The sequence below is a fragment of the Drosophila sechellia genome, chromosome 3R (genome assembly GCF_004382195.2).
Source record: "Drosophila sechellia strain sech25 chromosome 3R, ASM438219v1, whole genome shotgun sequence".
NCBI lineage: Eukaryota > Metazoa > Arthropoda > Insecta > Diptera > Drosophilidae > Drosophila > Drosophila sechellia.
In genome coordinates this window covers 16503585-16526689 of record NC_045952.1, presented here as the reverse complement: position 1 = coordinate 16526689, position 23105 = coordinate 16503585, and the positions used below count along the sequence as shown (strand labels likewise).

Sequence of the window (23105 nt, the reverse complement as noted above, 5' to 3'; positions counted from 1 at the left end):
ATATGCAAATAGTGCGGGTGGCAGGAGGTTCGAACAAATTGTGAAAGTGCCAGCTATTAACACTTCATAGAAAAGCGAGCGAAACGAAGCGCTTTTATTAATCATAGTACTTTTTAGTCAAAATACTGCATAATTTGGGAACAAAACCGATACTAAAAGTGTGTAGAATTAGAAAAATATATCCTGTTATGTAGGGACTCATATCATTGTAGACTTTGGCTTGGCGATCATTTCAAACTTATTCATTTCGAATATTTTCAATTTCCTAGAAAAATTTTCAGGTAAAATTGCACCTAGAGCGTTTCTGGTAATGTTTTACCTGAATTTGATAGCCAGGTCTAGTGCGCACTTGAAATTTCGGATATTCCCGTAACCTCTAACACCCATCAATCACTGTGGTTTCTGGTCGGTTCCGCCTAATTAGGAGTCTCCTCATATTTTAAAACTGTTCCGATCGGTTTTTATTGTTTTGTATAAACAAGATGTCAGCTTGTAGCTACATGAAATTGAATTTCTTGGAACTGTGAGAAGACTTTTTAATGTGTTCTTGTAATTAATTGCTCATTGTCTTGATTTCAGTCAATTTTTGTTATTGAATTCGTAGACATCAGTTTCAGAAATAAATATTTATTCATTATTTACAATATTTATTTGTGCTATTAATGTAGGTGAATATATATATTGTATACGTAGATGTACCACAACTGAAATGTATCTTTTAGTATATTCGTTTTAAATATATTTGATTTAAATAAATAAATACTTCCCACTTTTCTGTTAATCTTGTGCATTTGAACTTCTTCTAGTTTAATGTTCATCATAATTTTGATTAAAAGTTTACACTTAGATATGCAAATAGTACAATTGAACCCACGCACACTCATCGAAGCATCATCATTCAATTTTCAAATAAATTCACAATAAATTATTCGCAAGTCTCGTTATACAATAAGCTGAAATTTTGTGTGTTTTTGGTGTGTCCGTGTTTGAAATAATCTCCAGCCCAGCGATTATTTGAAACACTCTTGTGATCCAATCTGTTTCCAAATCTGCTCTCCCGGTCCCCGGCGTCCATCTACTTTCGCATTTCCTAGTTTTGTAGCTCTAAGAGGAACTTCCATCAAGATCTTTTAAATCGCTCAACATCGCCTACTCGAAAAGTGCTGTGAATAATCAAAATACAGAATTAATTGGGTATAAAAGTGGGTTTCCCCGATTGGCAAGCAATAAATATTAAATAATAAAGACTAAATTCAGCAGTTTAAGTGGCATTAATAATAGGTTGCCACCTTAAGTTTGAAAAGTGTATACAACATCTTTTTAAACAAATAAATTTTGGTAAAAAGAATTTGTACCTGGCCGTTTGCCTCGCATTCCCAGGAATCCGTTGGGCGCTCGCTTTTCTCCCCACAGGTAGAGCCATGGATGCACCAGGGCTTGCTCATGATCCTCTCCAATCCCGACTCCGTTGCCCTCCAGATCGCTCTTCTTGCCACGCACCGCCACAAATTTGCTGTTGAAGTCCGCGAAGCGCTGCTGTTTTCCCCTCAAGTCATAGGACTTTTTAAAGAAAGTGTGCCAGAACTAGGGTCGATTAGATCTTCACATATGGTATGTATGTAGATACACCATTCAATGGTCTCTTTTATGTACTATTCAAAAAATACTAAAACTCTGATTTGCAATGAGCTCATCAAGAGAGACCACTGTACTTGCAAGGTAAGTCGACTTACATCGGAGAGAGCTGCCCGCTTGTAGTGCTGGTGGGAGACGTCCTTCTTGCCGCGCATCCCCACAAAGGAGTTGACCGGCGCCCGCTTCTGTTGCAGCTCCATGGCCTCGTCCGCCTCCGCGTCATCGTCTCCGGCCAGCAGGGCGGGCCGCTTGCCTCGCATGCCCGTGAATCCGGTGGGCGCTCTTTTGCCCACCGCTGAGCCATCACGCCCGGCTACGCGATCGAAGAAGTCCTGCAGCAGGCTATCCCGCAGGCGCTCCTCCTCCAGGCTCTGCAGGACATCGGACAGGCGGGTGTTGATCGGGATGAACTTCTTGCCGCGCAGGCCCACAAAGGCCAGCGGTGCCTTCTTCAGTCGCCGCCCGTTCTCCGAGTAGCTGTTGTCCGTCTCCTCGTCGGCGTAATCCAGCGGATCGGGTCCCGATCCCAGCCAGTTACCCTCCGAGGTGTCGTGCTCCTCGTCCTTCTTGCCACGCATCCCAATAAAGCTGGACGTGGGCGCACGCTTCACCACCCGGCGTGGCTCTTCGGCGCCGGGCGTCAGTGGGCTGCCGGAGGACTCCGTCTCCGTGTCCGCCGCACTCGATGGTGCCGTCAGCAGGAGCAGCAGCAGCAGCGCCACCGCTATCAAACCGCTCAGAGGGCGCATTGGATGTGGCGAGCTTTTAGGCGGGCGTGGAAATCGATGCGCTGCTGGAAAAGCGAACTTCGGAAGAAAATTGATGATTAACTACAATGCACTTTTTGTGTAATTAGGACATAATGTTTATGTCAGATAAATATCTAGATATTTTATAACACATGTTGATAAAATGTTTATCTAGAAAATTTTTTTTTTTTAAATTGAATAGTGTTCATAACTAATGAACACCTAAATATAATCACTTTCTAATTATGTTGATTTAACTTGCCTCTACTCAGCTGCTTTATAAAAATTTAAATGAATTTAGCTTTTAGTTTTTCTTGCTTATAAATACTTAATATTATTACTATTATTATTATCACGTATGCAATTACAGAAATGCAATAATTACTACAGGTATTATAAAGAAAAGGCGCATGAAGAGTAACCCTTTAAAAATGTTTTCCATTTCATTTCCTGCTTTGTTTGTTTTGATTTTCCTTTTTTATTTTTTTTTTTTATTTTTGCTTTTTGCATACACTTGCTTTAGTGCACTTAGACTCGCAAATTCCCCGCGGCGGCGTCTACTTGACCTTTTTGTACTCGCTTTCTGGGATTCGCGGGGGGCGTGAATGGGTTAAGGAGCTTGGGGGGAAACAGAATGGTTTGCAACATACACTCATGCAACATAGTATTAAAGAAAAAAAATAATACAATCTAAATAAATACTAAAAATAATACTTAAATTCTGTGCAAATATTAGATCATAACCACTGCAATTCGCTATTTTTAGTGGCGCAAATTTCTGCGGAAGTATCCATATATGTGGATTTGGATGCTCATGAGTGGTGGCCTTTAGGCGAACTGCAATCGAGTGCAAGTGCAACGTCGGCTGATGCTGCAACTCGTGGTGCAAAATGCAAACACAAAGGACGAAGTGGGGCAAAGTACACTCAAGAATGGATCCATAAATCCCATAAAATTTAACAACTTTAAGGTTACAGAATGGGATTTTCATTATTATTAATTTATGTTACAAATTAGATGCAGTCAGTTATTTTATAAATTAAATGCAGTTAGTAATGAATTTAGATTTATTTTAGATTTAGATAAAACCTTTTCTTAACTTAATTTTTATTTAAATTTAATATAAATGTATTGTTTCTTTTTTACAACTAGATTTTTTTTGTATGCTTTCAGATGCAGCATCCCATGCCGCAAGTATCTCTAACGAGTTGACGCCACGCATGATTATGCCACGCCTTGTAAAGTGAAATTGCCATGCAAATAAACCCCTGGCCTGCTGGCTAATACCCTGTGGGGAAAGGAGGGGGGTGATGGTGTCGAAGTGGCAGCTGCAACAGGAGCAATAGATGGTAAAAACTGTGGCGACGTCTAACGATGCGATGCGCACAGGAAACAACAAACATGTAATTCAATTGATTGCCACCGGCGGCGACAACCGCAAACAAGCAAACATTGCAGCCTCGAGCAGAAAAGTGCAGAGGCAATTCAATTGAACTTAGCGAAATGCATTTGAATTCAATTGATGTCGAGTTTGCCACAATCAACAGGTGGGTTAGGCACTTAGCTCAGCTCATCGCTGTTATGATTACGATGGCTCTGTTTGCTTGGAGTTGGAATGTAGCCAAAGTGCTTGAAAGGCACCAAAGTTTGATGTTTCTTTTAAGGATAAAAAATATAGTTTTAGGGACTAGAGGAGAGGCTCTCAAATGTCAAAGCATCAGAACAGGTCGGTTGTACTTTAAACCAACAGTGGGCATAAGCAGCAGTTTGCTTAAAAAACAAGGATATTATGTAAACTGAAAATCATTACTACTTGCTACTATTACATTTTATTGCTTGTATTAATCTTTTTTGCAGCGCTTTTAAATTTCAGTTATTTTTGACATTATTTTTTTTATTAACTTGAAATTTGCCATTTCATCCCACTGTGGCCAACTAATTCCAGCAAAGTTTGCTGCTGCAAAATTAACCGTGTGCAAATGCGGCGAACTTCCGGTTCTCGAGCTAGCTGCTCCTGCGTGGCTCGTCAAGCCACGTCCTGGCAGGACATGAGGACGCCAGGACATCGGGCTGACAGGCGGCAGTTGGACAATGGAACGGCACTAGGAAAACTCAACTCCCACCGCTGCCTTAATGCGGATAAGCTGTTAACTTGGCCGTGTCTGTTGTCTAATTGTCTATGTAGGACACTCTCTGTCCCAGAACGTGCGTGTGTGTGTGTGTGTGTGCCTCGGGGTGTGTGGTGTGTGTGCATCCCAAAGGACACTTTAAACTGCCGACAGGCGTGCGAGATTAAAGACGTGCCAAGTCGTCCCACGTCTAGATTTACATTTTGGCCAACACATTGTTTGCTTGGCCTTTGGTTTGCTAGCGTGTGTGTGGGCCTTTTTTTCGTGGTTGGGTAATATGTGCCCATTAGCCCAGTTGTAAGCAAGGACTACGCAATGTGAGCCCAGAACAGACGGACGGAATCAGAAAGGCCCAGCAGAAATGTATGAAATTAATAATAAAACAACATGGAAAACTCACTTTTCGGCCAATTGCCCGCGGCTGCACTTCCATGTCACCCTATTTTGCATGCGAAAAGGAGGTTAGAGTTCAGGCCAAAAGCAAATACACACCCAGTTAATGCATAAAAAATGAGGCGTGACCATAATTTGAAATCGACTTCTTTTCTTTTTTTACTAGCAGCTGCAGCCCAATTTCGAATTTCCACCGGCATGCGTGTGGATTTTAAATAAATTTACATTAATTTTTTAGGAAAACGACTTCGACATGCTCCGCGGGCATGGAATATTGAACAGGCCAACAATATATGCAAAAAGGGACAGCATCAATAGCAGTAGGTTAAAAGTCAAGGATCATTTGATGTAATGCCCAGCTAAAAGGGTTTAAACAAATGGGTTGTTTCCTAAGAACACTTATAACTTGGCTATAAGTCTGTTAAAGCTAAAGAAATGATGATCTTCAGTTTTGACCAATAATACACAATAGGTGTTGTTTCTGATTCATTATAAATTCATTAAAATATTGTGTACATTTACTTCCGTAGTTTTTTCTTTGTCCCATAGTTTAGGACAAATGTTGCTCAACAATGTTGCCGCTGCGCTGCAATTGCGCTGGCCTCATGTTGCCAGCCGCGTCTTCGTTCTGTTCTGCACTTAATCGCGGTTTCTGTTCACCGCACGATCAGTTTGAATTTGGATTTGAAGCGGAACAGTTGTCGCACATTCCACCAAGTAATTGCACCCATCGCGATCGTATTCTGTGTTTTTGTATCGTCTGTGCTCTAAATCAACACTAAAGTTAAATACTTCTTTCACTGCGCGTAGCTGCAAGTCGGGGAGGTGAGTGTCATATGAATAATTGGAGATCGTTTGGCTGGCTTTGTTTTTTCGAAAAAAAACCTGGACTTCTTTCGAAGGAAAAAAGCGGCGATCGGCAACTTTCTCGTCTAATTGCCAGTAAAGTTAAGCGGAACACGCAGTGGGAATCCAGCTTTGTAAAGTCGGTAACTGGCATGCAAAATAATCTATTTAGGTCAGATGCCTAAAATTTACTTTGCGTTCTCGTTCGGATTTTCCCTTGGAATATATTCGAATTACGAGAAGTTTTTTGATGAAAGTGTATTTATTACAGGTTAATTTAGAGATCATTTGGTTAGAGGGTAGCACTTGCCTTATCGGTTTAAGAGGCATTCCATTCAGCGATAAGAGATAGGGAATCACAGCGTGTAAATCCCCGTCGGATGTAAGCATTTGTGTATTTTTAATATTCAACTTAATTCAATTAAACTGTTTATTTAATGTCAATAAGGCATGAATGACTTAATTTCATTCAGTATTTGTCTTAGCTAAACAATGAGGATTTCCTAAAGTAATGGAAATTTTATACTGATTCGCTGTAGAGCAATTTTAAGTTCATTGGGGCAAATATTAAATAAAATAACCTCCTGCCAAATTAGTCAATTATAGCGCTTTAAAATGCCTAAATGAATCATAAAACGAATTTATAAGCAAACTTTCCAAGCGGAAAACATTTATAAACTGCTGACGGACAAGCATCAGAGGATAATGAATCACAAAAATGATTTTTAATAAGCATAATGCTGCCTGCAACAATATTTCATAGTTCAGCGTTATCAAAACAATCCGCATCGGGAATTAAAAATAAAATAGAACACAAACACACGTAGCATTCGTTTTGTCAAATCGCATAAAATGAAGAAAGTGAAGAGCAACAAATGGTGCCGATAAGAATGAATTCATAACAGAGTGTCCGAATACAGAAATAACAATCCATTATTATTGTGGAACAGCTGCTGTGGAAATAACAGAAAAAAAAGAAAAAAGTTTTATATGAAACACTACTCCGCGCGAGGAAGCCAGATTAAATAATTGACTTAGGCTGAGCTTGCATTAATTAACGAGACCCGAAGGAAATGCAACAGCAGACCAAACACAGCTCAAGCCAATAAGTTCTGGGGGGTCTGGGTAAATGGAATTAATTTCAAACAATTCATAAGCAAAACAAACAAAAGATTTTATCGTTTTGTTGTCACTAAGCAATTGAGCCGTGAACTTCAATTGAAACATTTCAGCTGAAACGAGACACGCTCTGCACTGCGATGAACTCAACTGGGCTGATTTAGATTGATTCACTAGGAAGCGGAACGGGATGGGTCTTTCGACTATCCGGAAGATAAACGTTGGCTAGAGAAAACAGAACACTTAAAGGAATTTGTTGAATAATTCGAGATTCTATTAAAGAATGCACACAATACGTTCATAAAACATTTGTAGTAGCGTACATAAATCACATTTTAGTAGTTTAATCATTTTGCTGCGTATCTTTTTGTTACTTTCAATTACTTAAACAGTTACAATTACTTTATAGCTTTATCAGGAATGAAAAGATTACTTTTTTGTACTAACGAAGCTAGTGTGTAAGTGTGTAATCAAAGTAAATATCACTTAAAAGATAAATATAATGAAATTTTAGGCAAGACATAGTTTCGATTACCAGTATCTTAATTGCTATATTATCTTCCTTTAGAATGAAGTTAAGTGTGCTGGTCCTGGTGGCTCTACTACCGCTGCTAGGAGCTGTTTCAGCGAATCGCACTTTCGTGGTGGACTACGAAAAGGATCAGTTCCTAAAGGATGGCGAACCATTTCGATTCATTGCCGGTTCCTTCCACTACTTCCGTGCTCATCCAGCCACCTGGCAGAGGCATCTTAGGACCATGAGAGCTGCGGGTCTCAATGCGGTGACTACGTAAGTCACTTCTATGGTTTTAATGGTTCAATAGTCATGTTTCCATTAACTACCAGCTATGTGGAGTGGTCATTGCACAATCCGCGGGATGGCGTTTATGTTTGGAGCGGCATTGCCGATCTGGAGCACTTTATACGCCTGGCCGTGGGCGAGGATCTGCTGGTCATCCTCCGCCCGGGTCCGTATATTTGTGCGGAGCGTGACATGGGCGGCTTTCCCTACTGGCTGCTAAATAAGTATCCGGGCATTCAGCTCCGGACAGCAGATGTCAGTAAGTATGGCTACTGCTTTTGTTAATTTTTAAGATTGCTTTTGCTTAACTGCTTAATTCCCTGAATGTACCAGATTATCTTAGCGAAATTCGCATTTGGTATACCCAACTGTTTGCCAAGATGAACAAATATCTGTATGGCAATGGTGGGCCAATTATTATGGTTCAGGTGGAGAACGAATATGGCTCGTTCTTTGCCTGCGATCTCAACTATCGGAATTGGCTACGCGACGAGACCGAGAGTCATGTCAAAGGTCAGGCGGTGCTCTTCACCAACGATGGACCCAGTGTGCTGCGCTGTGGAAAAATCCAGGGCGTCCTAGCGACCATGGACTTTGGAGCCACGAACGATCTCAAGCCCATTTGGGCCAAGCTTAGAAGGTATCAGCCGAAGGGTCCGCTGGTCAATGCGGAATACTATCCCGGCTGGCTAACTCACTGGACGGAGCCGATGGCCAATGTTAGCACCCAATCGATAACCTCCACTTTTATGTAAGTTTCAAATTTTGTTTGGGCAATGATATAAATATCTGTAGTTGTTATTTAAAGAATTAATATATATTAATATATAATATCGTATAAATAACCTTGCCTGGGCTTCCAGAAACATGCTGGATCATGGTGCCAGTGTGAACTTCTACATGTTCTACGGTGGCACCAACTTCGGATTCACAGCTGGTGCCAATGACATTGGACCCGGCAACTACATGGCGGACATCACCAGCTACGATTACGATGCACCCATGACGGAGGCGGGGGATCCCACTCCCAAATATCAGGCTCTGCGACGCATCATTGGCCGCTATCTCCCGCTGCCAAATCAACCCGTGCCCGGACCCGTGCCCAAGCGATCCTACGGAACTGTGCGTCTAACCACCTGCTGTAGTCTTCTTTCGCAGGAGGCGAGAGCTCGGCTCTCCACCGGATTTGTGCAGTCCGCCAAGCCGAAGAGCTTCGAGGCTTTGGGACAGTACTCTGGTTTGGTGCTCTACGAGACCTGGTTGCCCAGTTTCCAGCGGGATCCGAGCATCCTTAGCGTTCCCGGACTGGCGGATCGAGGTTACGTTTATGTGGATGGTGAGTTCGTGGGTGTTCTGGCCAGGGAAACACCCGTGTTCGACTTGCCACTCAGTGCAAGTGCCGGGCGGAGGTTGCAGATCATCGTAGAGAACCAGGGACGCATCAATTACGGTCGTCAGCTGAACGACTTTAAGGGCATCCTGCGGGATGTGCGACTGGACAAGCAGGTGCTGAGCAACTGGAACATGACCCAATTCCCTCTCGAGTCGTATGACAACCTGGAGCAGCTGATTACCCAATCGGATGAGGCAGTTCGTCAGGGCTTCCAGGAGCTAAAGAAGTTGCGCACAATGCTGCGTACTGGTCCCGCCATTTACCATGGTCAACTGGATATCCAGAAGGAGTCTGATCTGGCGGACACCTATCTGGACATGTCCGGCTGGGGCAAGGGCATTGTCTTTGTGAATGGCGAAAATCTCGGCAGGTACTGGCCCCTGGTGGGACCTCAAGTCACCCTGTATGTTCCGGCCGCTGTGCTCAAGGTGGGCTCAAATCGACTGGTGGTGGTGGAGTACCAGCAGACACCCACCTCACAGGAGCTGCACTTCCGGGATACCCCCATTCTGAATGCGAGGACCGTTTAGTCGTCGGCCTAAGGACCTGTGCGACTGCATCCATCGCTGTAGCCATACATCATGCATCATCATCCGTTTATGTAGATCTTAATGTAAATTTATGCGGTTTAAGTTCTTTGCGAGACATTAAAGCAACTCCGAGGCGGACGCGTCCTGTCTGCCTCGTTATCCCTTTTGTAAAAGACTCATTAAAGCTGTGGGGGCATGCGGGGATGGAGTAGCGACAGGCCTGCCATGTGTGACCTTTGTTGGCCAAATTAATCCCTAATGATTGAAATTGAAATCCACAGAAATGCGCTGATGATGAGCCAAAGTAAGTCAAAGGCGAGTCGGAAAATGAGTTGCGTCTTGGTTCGTTGATTTTTTAGGTTGCCAAAAGTTTTTTATGACAATCCCACTCCATTCGTTCCCGCTGGCATTTGGGTTTCCTAAGAACATGTTAGATAACCGCTGTTGGTTTTGAAATGTGTACATGTCGTGGAGTTTTGCGATATCTTAGGATGAAGTTTTCCAATGAACTGACCCAAAATATATATTTTATTTACAGGAACTGAGAAACTGTTAGGATTCTCAAAATTGTTTATACACAGATGCTCTAAATAGTGTTGGTTATTTTCTTGCATTCTGCGTTCTTTTATCTATTAATATTTATGCTAAATTAACGAACTAATAGTTTCATCGCCCTTCAGCTCTCCCAAACTGTCCTCGAACTGTAATAAAATATTTACCCAAATTGTGTACCTGGGCACGTTGCCATTACACGGAGTGCTCCCGGGCCGGAGAATCACTCCCTACTTGACCATCTCTTGTTGCCGTAATGAGTGCGGCAGCTACAGTTGTTGGCCGGGATAATTAGTCCTGGCTCACACACACGCACACACATTCACATGCAGTGGCTTACATGTTAAAGGATTTTTCTTTTAGGCGCAGCTGCAGCTCAAGTATTTGTGTTTTATTTTTTTGCTGGCTACACATGCTGTAATTGCCCTGTTCTCGTTGTCCAAGTTGACATAAAACAAGTTAAGACCCAGGGGCAGTTTTAAAGCGCCGCCTCATGGCACCCGTGGCCACCCAGCCAGTCCAGCCATAGTGGCTTTTTGGGAGAGTGCTTCCCTAATGGGATGGCGTTGCGTGCTGCCACCGGATGTGTGCCATCGCCATCCCAATTCCGAAATCTGCTGCCCTGCATTGATGTTGCTTTTTATTAGCTCTGCCCGCCGGTTGTCAATTGATGACGACCATCCTCCATAAACAATGTTTCAGCTCCCGCCGGACCCAAATATGTAAAAACAAAACGAACTGGACTGCGAAAGTCCTTAAGAACTTGGTCAACTGCCTCTTTATTATCACTCGTTAGAATCGTTAGAAGGATCTTGCAAGTTAATCAGGCCAATTAACACATTATTGGGAGTGTTTTTTTTTAGTTTCTAATATTTCTTAATGTGCGGAATTTGTCAGCATTAAGTGAAAACGTCTTGTTTTCTCTTCTTTAAATTGGCTGAATGCCACCCAAGAAGTTTTATGTGCAGACTGGACAAACGTGCTGTCATAAAAACTTGTTGATTATATTAAGCAGACCCCCGAGATCAAATGGGATATAAAATCTGATAACAAAGCTCAAACATTACTCTTAACATGCCGAAGCATAAAAGTTTGAATGTGTTGTTTTTCAGCTAATTTTTGACATTATTATGACAGAGGCATCATTTATTTAAAAAGCTTTTTTTTAAGACCATTACTTTTAAAAATACCATAGTTGTTAGCTTAGAACATACTTTTTATTTTAAGATACAAGTTATCTTTGATCGCAGCAAATATCACTTTCAATTACAAAGTTTCTATCTATTTTGAAGGATTGTTTTGTTCATAAGAAATCACTGCTCAAATTATTTAAGTAAATTATGTTAAATATTATAGCAGAAAACTGCATCAGGCTAATAAAGTGTTCATGCTGAAGTTCACTTACAAGTAGAGCCAATTCGCTTGGGAAATATCTTTCACTTTCAGTTCTAACTAACTGTTTGTCCAAATGCTCGCGTACCGAACGCGCCGAGAAGTATGCAACAACTGAGCGACAGATCGAAGCGACAACGGACCTTTATAAAAGCGGCAGAAGGATAAGGCCGAAACGAAACAGGAAGCCCGACCGGCAGGACACGAAGTTCAGCTGAACACGAGCTGCCTCGGCTGGTGTGTGTGTGTGTGTGTGTGGGTGCGAGGGTGTGTGTGTGCGCTCGTGGATATCAACAATTGGTCGAATAGAATCTGAAGCGATACGAGGTGTGAGTGTGTGAGTGTGCGAGTGTGGCGATGCGGTGTGTGTGCTCTTTTATGCGGCCGCCACTTCAGCGTGGAATAAAAAATTGCCTCCTCGCCGGAGCAATTGAATTGAACGGAAATTCTGTTTGCATATGTGAATAAAACATATGCAAAAAGTAGGCAAAATGGGAAAAAGGCATAGCACAAAAGGAGCAGAAGATACGAAAAGCGAAATGAGAATGGGAGCAACGGCATCCAAACTGGCCAAATGGTAAAGTTTCGCGTAGAAGGAAATATTAATTTCGATTGCTGTTTTGGGTTTATTTTAATAAACAAATAAACATTATGCACTTTGTTGATTTTTCCCTGGATGTTTGTCCAAAAAATTTGTAATTAAAATTGTTCCCATATGCCGCCTATAAAGCAAACAAAACATTGACCTTTTCAACACTGTGTTGGGTGTTTTAAAAAAAATGTTGTAAGTGGCTATTCGAAACAATTATTGGCTACAAACGAGATTGTCAATGAAAATAGACTACATTCTATAGAAAATAGTTAATTATAAAAGAATTTTGTGCTTTTTTATATATAGATAGTATTTATGATTGCATTCAATATATTAGCCATGAATATTTTACACTTTAAATACATCAAAATTATTGCTGAATTGCTTTTTTTTCTTGCGTAGTATAAACTTATGTTTATTTTAATATTCCAAGCTGTTGTGGATTCTGAGAAACATTAAGTTTCAAATGTATACTCTATCGAATGGATATGAATGCAACTATAAGATGCACTGCATACTTGCAGTCTCATTTTGACTTTTGAGCCGTATTTCAATCACTTTGAAATTAATCAAATTTAAAGCGGCCAAGCGGATTCGTCTCAAATGCGCCAGAAAACGAGCCGGTAAAGTCGTTGCAGCCAGATTTCAATGGGTTGCGACCATCAACAATGCACTTGAGGCGAGGTCGCGGCATTTGAGATAAGACAACACCCGGATCACCCGCATCACCCGCATCGGGCGCACCCCTCCACACGCCGCGCGGAAAGGCCAAGTGGATGCCACACACATCCGGGGGCCAGCTCGTTGCAACTTGCAGCCACTACAACGCCAGTTTTTCGGTCTAAAATTAAACGTGGAAGCACCGCCGCTTCCTGCTGGCATCTTATCTGCGCATCCTTTCTTGCAGGACGACTGCCTTCCGCCTTTTCGCGCAATTGAGTCGTAAAAGTTACAGTGTATAGAGAGCCCGCTGAAAAATTTGCATTTAAATTGCAACAGATTTCGGGGCAAAAAAAAAAAATAGCCAATTCCTCACCCTCCAAACAATTAGACGGATTTCCAACTAAACGAGCTCCAGTTTGGCGGGTGATAAACAATTGTCCAGGGTGACGCAACAAATATTTACTCCAACCATTTGGTAAACATAATTAGCATTTAATTAAAATAAAATTGCCCATCGATAGACAAGCAATTTGTGATTTGATTATCAAAATCAAATAAGACCGCCGCCACAAAGCCTTTTCGCTTGTGCAAATAGCCGCGCCGCTGCGGAGCTACATAAATATACATATCGCCATTGGCAATTGGGAACAGGACCGGATCGTATCCGGATCGGAGATAAGGTCCGCCATCGCTGGAACCATCTGATAACTGCGGATTATGTACGTTAAGTGTGCAATTGATTGGATTATGGCCCTTTGCAGTGCTTATGGCGTTTTATGGGTCAGTGATAGACGGCAAATTGATTTTGTTTTGGTTTGGTTCGGAATCGATAGCCTCTATTTTCGGATGCGCCATTGCCACCTGTTGCTCCGAATTGGTTCTGCTGCCGCTGCACTTTGAGCAGGTGGTGCAAATCGAATTTAAAATTGCATTCCGCGCGTGGGAGGTGTACAAATATCAAAAGGGAAGAGATACTCCGCATGTCCAACTGAGATGCAACGAGGGAAGTTACATTTATTCGGTACAAAACAAGTAATAAATTGTTGATAGACATTGGGATTTGGATAATAATATTTAATCACTTTCAATTAAAACTGGAAGTAATTTATGCACAATAAACAATTGCAATGCCTCTCATAAAGATCTGCTCTTTGACCATCAACTTTTTGCGCTGCCCTCGCCGTATTCGCCTTTTTGTCGCTCAGATTGCTTTGTTATTTGTCAACCATTTATTATTGTGCCAATAAAACGTATCCGCCGCCCATATGGATCGTCGAAACACAATTGATTTATACGATGTGCAAAAGGTTGAAAGTCCCTTTACTTTAAGGAAATTACTGAACTTTAACAACCTTCTAAAACATTTCAAGATTGCAAATGGCGAGGGTAATGACTGGAAAATTAACACAAAGAATAAGTCCTTAGATAAGTTTAATGTTAAGAGCCTAGTTCAATTTAAATGAAATTAAATTAAATATGGTTTGAATTGGTCTGAAGTTGATTTCAGTTATACATAGTACCATTTTACACGTCTTACAAAAAGTAAACCAAGCATTAATAAATTTTTACATAACATGCGTTATACATGTTTTTATTTGGATGATTAATTTTGTAGCGAGTATTTAAGGCTAGGCGTAGTTACTAAACAATTACATAACTGGAATGACAAAATCTATAGAACCGTGAGTAGTACATGAACAATTTTGATAGAGCTGCAGGAGCTGAGCTGAGTTGCACACGAGGCGGCCGCACGAGGGGCCGCTAAAGCTTGGTTACACTCAACAATCATATCTAGGCTAAACTATATCGATTCAATTCACATAAATTACCTAAGACGAGTGTGGCTAGAGAAACGGGTTTGGCCGGCGAATCGAGTGGTCTACTCGATCCGTATGACCCCGGCTCCGACACCACCACTGTGGGCGCACATGGGCGGCATAAAGGTCCATTTGTCGGTCTCCGGATCGTACACCTCGACTGTAGACAAATTTGACTCGCCATCATAGCCGCCAATGGCCCATAGTTTGCCCATGTTGGCGGCTAGTGCCACCCGCGAGCGTTTGCAATTCATGGGTGTCACCAGCTTCCAGGTGTCCGTCTGGGGGTCGTAGCACTCAACGGATCGAAGGAATGAGTTGCCGCAGTAGCCGCCGCACACGTATATCTTTCCGTTCAGCGTGGCCACGCCCAGTCTACAGCGACGATTCAGCATGGGCGACATCTTCACCCAGACATTTTCCGCCTGGTCGTACCGCTCCACCGAATCGAATATAGACAACCCATCATGGCCGCCAAGGGCGTAGACATAGCCGTTCAACTGGGTAACTCCACCAGCCGAGCGATATTTCATCATTTGAGCAACCTTCGGGTAGTGAAATTGAAGTTGGGTCAGTTTACATCTGGCTAAAATAGAATATTTGTTTACTCACAGTCTTCCAAGTATTCGACTTTGGATAGTAAACTTCAACGGTGTTGAGCGACGTGACGCCGTCGTAGCCGCCGCACACATAGATACAGTCATCCAATGCGGCCACGCCCACAGCGCTGCGTTTGCAGAGCATGGCACAGCCCTGGGACCACTTGTTTTTGCGCGGGTCGTAAACCTCAACGGTGGACAGACGTTCGGTGCCATTGAATCCACCAAAGGCGTACAGTTTGCCATTCAGAACGGCTACACCCACGCGAGATCTGTCGAAAAATTGGCAATTAGTATGGGATAGAATAGAAATAAACGCTCCTCGCACACACACCTCATCATGGACATTTGTTCGCCCATTTTCCATTTTTTGGTGAGCGGATCGTAAATCTCCACAGTGCTCACAGATTCACCAGTGCTGGCCAATCCTCCGACGGCGTATATTTGTCCGGTAAAGAACTCACCGGATCTCTGGCGCGTGCAAAAGCTCTGCAGCATACTCCTGCGCTCGGGCATGAGGTGAAAGTCCTTGGCCTCGTCTAGGAGATCACGGCACTTGTGCGAGGATTGAATGAGTTCCTCGCGTGCCACACGGTCCGCCAGGAACTGAGGCGAGAGCAAGGGCAAACGCACTGCAGCCAGGACCTTGGGAAAGAGCTCAGAGCGCTTGTCTTGTGCGAACTTGACCCACTTCACGCAGGCCTCGAAGATGACCTCTTCGCTGCGTACGTTGAGTTCGTCCCGTCGCATCAGCTCCAGCAGTTGTTCGCAGTCCAGGGCGAGAAACTCCTCCGACTGCGAGACTTTGGCAAAGTTTTGATCAATGTACTTGTCGGCAGCGTCAATTAGCTGGCGACAGATCATGGAGTCGGCGAAGGTGCGGATTCCCAGGACATTGTTCGGATGAAAGCGGGAGATCAGGAAACTGGCACAGGCATCCCGCACGTTGGACAACTGCAGAAAGCTGGCGCCCACCATCAGGCTCTGTACATTCTGGTTGTCGATGCGCACTTGGCCGCTGTAAACATAGTTGATCAGGCTCTCCAGGGCACTTGGCTCTATGGCGCTCTCCTTCATGGTGATCTCCTTGATCCGACTCTCTGCCATGTTGTTAGTGAACATCGCATAGAAGTACGGGATGGTGGCCGCCAGCACAATGCGATGCGCTGAGAAGGTCTGATCTTCAACCTGCAATAAATGGGATGTCGTTTTATATTTAGACGCTAGATAATGAACGTATCTCTGATACGATAAAGGTTGCTCACCAACCAACCTTTAGGGTGACATCGCACAGCTTGCCCATTCTGCGGATCTCCTTGAACAGGGGGAAACTCTCGCCGAATAGCTGATCATGCTTGTAAACAAAGTATGGATCTTCCACTTGGCTATTATCACTCAAATCCATCACTTCAACGGATGAAGAAAATGATAAACAGTAGAGATGCCAAATGTTGCTTGTACTGTGGAGCTAGTGGTGAGTGGTCAGTGGTGAGCGGTCACAGTAATCGATAGTTGCGGTTCATCCGATAGTTGAAACAACACCAAAAGTAGTGAAATAAATTCATTGAAAAATAGTGTTTAATTTTTGATTCAGAACTTTTTATTCAATAGTCATAATTTCATTCTTAAAAAACGCATATTTTTAAGACATTACTATTATTCTTATCACATAATTTGAATTATTAATTTTTCCACTTTTGCGTCACCTTCTTAAAAAAAGACGCTCATCACTAATTTGGCGGCGATGACAGCCCTATCAGCTGTTAGTGTGGCTGGAGTGTTTTCTTCACTCGGATTGATTAAGGGTCCAAAAACATTTCCAAATAATCTGGGTCCCTCGCTAATTGGAAAGCCACTGATCTAAGTTAAGACGTTAATTCTTGGACCGCTCTTAAATGCAAGGATACGCAAATAGCAAGTAACATGGAAGCCGCATCACCGAGGGAAACCCAGGTGAGTGGAAAGTTGTCACTAGAATTGATGGTGACGTCTCATCTTGTTATTTGCATTTGCAGAAGAACCCGAATCCGATCGAGGCGCTGAGCAAAGATGAAATCATCAGCAAATATAAAGGCCTGCTCAACATCGCCAAAAAGGCGAAACAGGCGAAAGATGGTATGTTTGATGGAGAGCTTAAGGGAATCTTCCAGAATAACGCAAGCCACTCTCTTTCAGAACTCACCGAGGAAAATAACCGACTCAAGGATGCCCTTAAACGGGCGGCGGAGAAGCAGAGCAGCCTGCCAGCCATGCAAGAAATGGTCCAGGACTTCACCGATAAGAACCTCATCCTCACCGAGCAAGTGAATACCCTGAAACAAAAGACCAAGGAGGATGCCGACCGGCTGATGCAATGCGAGATCGAGAACGAGAGCCTAAAGCGCCAGCTTGGGCGACTGAGTGATGAAAACGATGCCCTCCTTGCCAATGTGGATCGCATGGAAAAGGCTATGCAACAGGTCAATGCTCTGGGTAACGAGCAGCGCAAGAATCTGGAACTTTTGGAAGTGGACATTGCCAAAATTAAGGAAGCGGAGGCGGAAAATGCCAGTCTTCGGCAGCAAGTCGTCACGATGGAAGAAGAGTCGAGGGTGCTGCAGCAAAAGTACCAGAGCATCAAGGAACTCAACTCTGAGCAACGCAAGAAGTTCAATTCTCTAAAGGACCGCTTCATTGACGTACACCGCAAGTTGAAGAACCTCAAGGAGTGCAAGTGCGTGCTGCTGGAAACGCAGCACGAGTACGCCGCATCCGTTTCCAAATGGCAGGTGGAGATCATCAAAGCTTCGCAACTGTTGTGCGCAAAGATGACATCTCTACAGGCCGAGAATGAAAAACTGAAGCTGACCAATGGAAAATCAGACAATAATCGTCAAACAATTGACACTGGAATTGACCGCAAGCGGTTGCTGCAAAGAGTTCAGGAAATGGATCGACTAGCCAAAATAGTGAAGCAGACGCAGAAGGACCAAAGGAGCAATTTGAATGTGGGGTACCTACTTAAGAAGATAACCGCTCTCGAAGAGCTGGCAGCCATTATCAAGGAGCAGCATAGAATTGACAAGGAACAATTGATAAGTGTAACGAGGGAGCAGGGAAACACAAAAAATCACGCCAGGAACCTTAATGTAAGCTTATTCCGGACCAAGCTTGATCAAATGCAAAATCTGGTCAAAGTCATTGCGAAGGAGCGTGATAATCAGCAGAAGAAGTTGGAGGAGTTGGAAGCAATCAGCATAGAACTGCGCCAGCACAACGAGGATTTGCTTACGCGATACCACCTCAAGGAGCAAGAGCATGGAGAGTTGCTAACGGAGATGCGGGAACTGAACGAGGCGCTCAAAGGACGCGGTGATGCCATTTCACGCCTTCAAGAACAGCACGAAGCGGAGGTCAAGCGACAACGAGACTTGGAGGCTCAACTATCTAATAGTCAGCAGGCGGCGCAGGAGAAGTTACAGAAGATTAAACAACTCCAAGGCCGTGTTGAGGAATTGGAACAGGCCAATGCTGATGCCCAGAGTGACGTTCTGTCGACATCCACAATATCACGAGCAGAAGAACTAAGCCGCCTGCGTGAACTGGACGAGGGCTACGAGGAGAAGTACCATAAGCTCAGAGCAATAGCTGCCAAGCTGAAAAAGAAACTGCAGGAGCAGACGCAGCAGCTGAATGAAATGGAACAGAGCGGTGCCCTAAAGGAGGAGTTGGAGGCGGTCAAGTTGGCACAGGTCCAGCTGCAACAGGATCTTAATGCAGCTCGAGCTGAAAACCAGAAGCTAAAGTCCAAGGAGAAAGTAAAGCACTCCAGTGTCCTTAATTTGGAAATCGAAGCAGCCGAAAAATCCCTGAGCGAAGTTAGTGCGAAGCTGGCAGCTAAGTCTAGCGAACTAGAAGCCGTTAAGGAATCACTGGCCAGCAAGGAAAACACCATCGTCCAGCTGCGCAAGGAGATCGCCATCCTAGAGGAGGCCAAAAACGGAGAAGCGGCCCACTCCCTAGAACTTAAGGAGCAGATTGATCGCATGCAGGTCCAGGTCAAAGACGCTGTTCACAGCAAGCAACAGGCGCTCACTCAGAACAAGGATTTGGAACATGGCGTTGAACAGGCCAAGCTCGAGGCGGAGCAATTGCGTCTCCAGCTGGCGGAGAGCGCCCAACAATACGAATCCAAGCTAAGCACGGCCACCCAACAACTACTAAGCCGAACCCAGGAGCTCGAGATGCACCTGGCAGAGCAAAAGCGATTGGAGACGGCGCTTCGAAATGCGGAACGAGCTCTGGAGGATCTGCGAGTCGAGTACACCGAATACAAATTGAAGGCGCAGTCTGTGCTGCGCAAAAACCAAAGTAAGGGCTCCAACCGCGAACAGGAGTTGGAAGAGGAGTTAGTTGCGCTTCGAGAGAGTGAACGCAACCTGCGCGCCAGCAATGATGGTAGAGCTGCCCGCCTGGCCCAGTTGGATAGTCAAATAGAGGAATTGCGACAGGATAACACTGATATGCAAAAGCGTAGCAAAGAGCTCCTCTCTCTAGTTGACGAACTGCGTCAGCAAAACGACCTGCTGTCACTAGAAAACCAACGTCAGTTGCAATTCCAACACGACCTGATGCAGCAGCATCGCCAGCAAGTTGATGAGCTGGACGCCGGACACCAGTTGCAATTAAAGCAGGTGCAGCAGCAACTGGAGGAAGCGCAGAAGATGCAAGCAAACGTTTCTCAGCATAGCACTGCATCCGCCGCGAGCGTGGACCCCAGTCCAGAGCAGGCAAAGATCGATTACTTGCTCATGGACCACGAAACGGGCTTGGATGGCCACGCTGGCGACGTCTCTCTGGCCCAACTGGCTGCTCAACGGAAGATCTCTACTGCCTCGAGACGTTCCCACGACTTCATGCCGCTTGACGAGCTGCTCAACACATCAATGAACCAAATAAACAGCGATACCGTGACTACCATCTCTAATTTCGGACGCAGCGTTTCGCAGCAGGAGGATGAGGAAGCGGAAATGGCCGCACGCGGAGACTTTTCCGTCCAATGTGCCCAGCTTCAGGCCACAAAGGAAAGCCTAAGCATCCAGGAGAGTCGCGTGAAGCACTTGACTGCCCTGTTGGCCGAAAACGAACAGGATTTGGCTAAACTGACCCAAATGAACGACATGCTCAAGGAAGAATTGCGCCGCCAAGAGCGCTCCGAGGAACGTGAACAACACATGCACAACTCCGAGTACTTGAAGAACGTCTTCTTAAAGGTGAGATCAAGAAAGCATTAACTATTTCCACGGACTCACTCTATTTACTTTATAACCTTGCAGTTCCTTACCTTAAACAATGTTGATGAGCGGCAGCGCTTGGTTCCCGTGCTAAATACTATTCTCCGCCTGAGTCGCAATGAAATGGAAATGCTGAACTGCGTGGCCAAGGGACAGAAAGGTAACTACTAGCTAAAGTTGAATTTTAGAATGTTTTCTCATATTGAAATATTGCTTTTAGTTTCTGCAGATGGTAGCAATCGCAGCTGGACGGGATTCCTCACTGCCTGGAGTGGAGGAGGCAGTCCCAATAACAACAACTAGCGAACATCATAGGATATATATTCGTGTTGTTGGATGCGGATAGTCGTCAGTCGTTGGGCAGTTGCATAGTACAATTTTCCTTTTATATATGATGTATTTTAAAATTGCTCGTTGCTGTTTGGCACACCGTACTTTGTACACTCTTGTATTTGTCCACATCTGTTGTGTTGAGTGCCCTATACAGCACCATCGGCAATATGCGCGTTGTAGATTGAAGAAAGCCTTTGCATATATTTAAAAACAATGTTTCATGGTTTGTTTAATTTGAAATTCTATTACCATATAGATCAGACTATAAATCAGCTGAATTGTCTATAAATTAGTATTCCATTATTTGTATTGTATGTAATATATATAAATAGGATCGGTATTTATGCTTACATTTACACTTTTAAACGGTGTATATTGTTTACACACAATATAAAATATCATTAACATAAACCTAACATAAATTTCATTAAAATCAAAAGTGAGTAATCAAGTTAAATAAAAAATCTGTCTTGGCGGAATACATATGCAGGTGAACGATTTGAATCGAAATGCGCCAAACGATTATAGATCACAAGTCGAATAACTACTTAAATACTAATCAGTATAGTGAGCCCGGATCGCATCCTATGCCAATCTATTGCCAAACGCCCGCATAGTTGCCCACCAAAGTCGCCGGCAGTGGTCCTCCTGCAGCGAAGAGGCGCATCCTAGTGCTGTCATAGCAATGGGTGTAAATGGCAGGCACATACTTCACCTGCTGGAAGCCATCCATCTCGTCCTCCGGATACTGAGTTACACGAAGCATTTAGCTGTATTTTGTCCAACTATAACATATCCACTTACCACAATTCCTTTGCTGCACTTGAGTGCGACTGTGCGCGAGGCATTCACACTGCTCTCCAAATACTTTCCGGCTCGAATGTCGTAGAACAGGAGCATGCCCAGACCCGTGCCAACGGTGAGCAGGTTACCTTCGAACGAGGTGGCCCGTATACCGCAGCCACTGTATCGAGATGTGATCTTCTTAATGGTTTGAAGGGTTCGGGCGTCCAAGAGGATGGTATAGGAACGGCATCCAACGGCATAAAGGCCGTCGCTGTGGTAGGCGATGCTCACGTTGTCCTGGCAGTTTGGCAGCTTTCGTGAGAGTGTTTGCTTGAAGGTCTCCGCATTGAAGATGTGAATGTATCCGTTTAGCGAGAGGGCGGCGATCTCCTTAAACTCCTTGTTGAAGCAAAGAGATCGAATCTGTAAAGGATCATATTGATAGAATGGTTCTATTTGATTTGCATTCGTAAACTCACCCTCTGGGCAGTGCGAACTTCCTTGACACTAAGTGGATGGATCGTTGCGAATGTGGGACATGCTTCCTCACCGCCATCTGGAAACTCCATGTGATCCTCGTTGATGCGCCACAGAGCCATGCGTGAGTCCTTCGATCCGGACACAAGAAACTGGTCATCCAGCCAGCACATGCCCATTATAAGGTCGCGGTGCCCACCCTCGCCCACACAGACGGGATCTAGCGTAGGCAGTCGGTACACAGCGATGTCAGAGGAGTTGCGCGCACCGGTAGCTAGGAAGGATCGGCTGGGGGACAGCTCGATGGCGTGCAGGCCACCCTGGATCTCGGGATGGTTTGCCCGGCTGTTGGAGAGCGTTGGGATGGCGTCCACGCGGCGCATGTTCACATCGTAGACGAGCAGTTTATTGCACTTGGTCCCGAAAACCACTTGTCGACTGCTCAGCCACTTGGAGCAGAAGACCTTGTTGATGTAGCCCAGACTGATCTGCGTCTCGCGCAGCATGTCGTGGGTTAGCACATAGCGACTGGTGTACTCCACATTGACGCTGCGACGCTGCAGAGGAAGATGGGACAAAGTTCACGTTAGCAATGCAAGTGGTGCGACTGCACAACTATACCCACATCCCGGAGTCCACTCTCCCGGCTGCGCAGGTAGTCGCACAGGTTGTAGGATGTGTTCAGGACCTCCTCCTGCTGTTGGGGCGTCTCCTCGTCGCTGCCGGAATCCTCGTAGGTAACAAAGTCGTCTGGTTTGTCCGGTTTTCTTCTGCGCTCCTGACGCATCGCCCGCTGCTTGGCCCTGCGCTCCTCCAGCCGCGAGGATACGTGGCAGGACGGATAGGTGCCCACGACGCTGTCGCGAATGGTTCTCACCATCCCGTTGAACATCTTAAGGTAATGGTATAATCCGATTTGTTGTCTTTTGCTTTACGGGTTATCATCCGCAAACAAAAATGGTGGTGCGTAGACTAGAGTGGAACTACTGGTTCCGAACTGAAGTTTGCTGAACCGATTGTTTTGC

At 44.5% G+C, this 23105-nt stretch overlaps 5 protein-coding genes across 7 annotated transcripts; 2 read left to right on the top strand and 3 right to left on the bottom strand.

The window, feature by feature from the left end:
- Window positions 1-637: 637 nt before the first annotated feature.
- Window positions 638-11662, bottom strand: LOC6606742 (tachykinins). Of its 2 annotated transcripts, none has more exons than XM_032721735.1 (4): window positions 11554-11662; window positions 1734-2441; window positions 1356-1584; window positions 638-1163 (listed from the first exon to the last, which is right to left on the bottom strand). In XM_032721735.1, the coding sequence occupies exons 2-4, from the start codon at window positions 2382-2384 to the stop codon at window positions 1150-1152; spliced, it is 894 nt and encodes a 297-aa protein (XP_032577626.1). In that variant the 5' UTR covers window positions 2385-2441; window positions 11554-11662; the 3' UTR covers window positions 638-1149. The 2 variants fall into 2 exon arrangements, with proteins under 2 accessions (XP_032577626.1, XP_002031539.1); XM_002031503.2 differs by having other exon boundaries at window positions 639-1163; window positions 1356-1560.
- On the top strand, window positions 5573-9769 carry LOC6606741 (beta-galactosidase). Its single transcript, XM_032721734.1, has 5 exons — window positions 5573-5731; window positions 7440-7661; window positions 7718-7932; window positions 8007-8424; window positions 8537-9769. The coding sequence occupies exons 2-5, from the start codon at window positions 7441-7443 to the stop codon at window positions 9594-9596; spliced, it is 1914 nt and encodes a 637-aa protein (XP_032577625.1). The 5' UTR covers window positions 5573-5731; window position 7440; the 3' UTR covers window positions 9597-9769.
- A 2186-nt stretch (window positions 11663-13848) lies between the features above and the next one.
- On the bottom strand, window positions 13849-16676 carry LOC6606740 (kelch-like protein 18). Of its 2 annotated transcripts, none has more exons than XM_002031501.2 (4): window positions 16485-16676; window positions 15546-16399; window positions 15225-15483; window positions 13849-15157 (listed from the first exon to the last, which is right to left on the bottom strand). In XM_002031501.2, exons 1-4 carry the CDS (start codon window positions 16614-16616, stop codon window positions 14675-14677), a joined length of 1728 nt encoding a protein of 575 aa, XP_002031537.1. In that variant the 5' UTR covers window positions 16617-16676; the 3' UTR covers window positions 13849-14674. The 2 variants fall into 2 exon arrangements, with proteins under 2 accessions (XP_002031537.1, XP_032577871.1); XM_032721980.1 differs by having other exon boundaries at window positions 16477-16639.
- Window positions 16677-16976: 300 nt separating this feature from the next.
- Window positions 16977-21228, top strand: LOC6606739 (GRIP and coiled-coil domain-containing protein 2). The gene is made up of 5 exons (XM_002031500.2): window positions 16977-17164; window positions 17227-17326; window positions 17387-20463; window positions 20527-20644; window positions 20705-21228. The coding sequence occupies exons 1-5, from the start codon at window positions 17135-17137 to the stop codon at window positions 20785-20787; spliced, it is 3408 nt and encodes a 1135-aa protein (XP_002031536.1). The 5' UTR covers window positions 16977-17134; the 3' UTR covers window positions 20788-21228.
- Window positions 21034-23055, bottom strand: LOC6606738 (DDB1- and CUL4-associated factor 12). The gene is made up of 4 exons (XM_002031499.2): window positions 22706-23055; window positions 22083-22637; window positions 21622-22026; window positions 21034-21565 (listed from the first exon to the last, which is right to left on the bottom strand). The coding sequence occupies exons 1-4, from the start codon at window positions 22970-22972 to the stop codon at window positions 21413-21415; spliced, it is 1380 nt and encodes a 459-aa protein (XP_002031535.1). The 5' UTR covers window positions 22973-23055; the 3' UTR covers window positions 21034-21412.
- Between the last annotated feature and the right edge of the window lie 50 nt (window positions 23056-23105).

Excerpts from the sequence above, each read along its gene's own strand:
- LOC6606742 (XM_032721735.1), bottom strand. The coding sequence starts at position 2,384 with ATGCGCCCTCTGAGCGGTTTGATAGCGGTGGCGCTGCTGCTGCTGCTC. Across the intron at positions 1,585-1,733 it reads AGCGGGCAGCTCTCTCCGAT|TTCTGGCACACTTTCTTTAA; the intron begins GTAAGTCGACTT and ends AATCGACCCTAG.
- LOC6606741 (XM_032721734.1), top strand. The coding sequence starts at position 7,441 with ATGAAGTTAAGTGTGCTGGTCCTGGTGGCTCTACTACCGCTGCTAGGA. Across the intron at positions 7,662-7,717 it reads GGTCTCAATGCGGTGACTAC|CTATGTGGAGTGGTCATTGC; the intron begins GTAAGTCACTTC and ends ATTAACTACCAG. Across the intron at positions 8,425-8,536 it reads TCGATAACCTCCACTTTTAT|AAACATGCTGGATCATGGTG; the intron begins GTAAGTTTCAAA and ends CTGGGCTTCCAG.
- LOC6606740 (XM_002031501.2), bottom strand. The coding sequence starts at position 16,616 with ATGGATTTGAGTGATAATAGCCAAGTGGAAGATCCATACTTTGTTTAC. Across the intron at positions 16,400-16,484 it reads TGTGCGATGTCACCCTAAAG|GTTGAAGATCAGACCTTCTC; the intron begins GTTGGTTGGTGA and ends CATTTATTGCAG. Across the intron at positions 15,484-15,545 it reads GAACAAATGTCCATGATGAG|ATCTCGCGTGGGTGTAGCCG; the intron begins GTGTGTGTGCGA and ends ATTTTTCGACAG.
- LOC6606739 (XM_002031500.2), top strand. The coding sequence starts at position 17,135 with ATGGAAGCCGCATCACCGAGGGAAACCCAG. Across the intron at positions 17,165-17,226 it reads CATCACCGAGGGAAACCCAG|AAGAACCCGAATCCGATCGA; the intron begins GTGAGTGGAAAG and ends TTGCATTTGCAG. Across the intron at positions 17,327-17,386 it reads GGCGAAACAGGCGAAAGATG|AACTCACCGAGGAAAATAAC; the intron begins GTATGTTTGATG and ends ACTCTCTTTCAG.
- LOC6606738 (XM_002031499.2), bottom strand. The coding sequence starts at position 22,972 with ATGTTCAACGGGATGGTGAGAACCATTCGCGACAGCGTCGTGGGCACC. Across the intron at positions 22,638-22,705 it reads GGGAGAGTGGACTCCGGGAT|CGTCGCAGCGTCAATGTGGA; the intron begins GTGGGTATAGTT and ends CTTCCTCTGCAG. Across the intron at positions 21,566-21,621 it reads AGTGCAGCAAAGGAATTGTG|TATCCGGAGGACGAGATGGA; the intron begins GTAAGTGGATAT and ends CGTGTAACTCAG.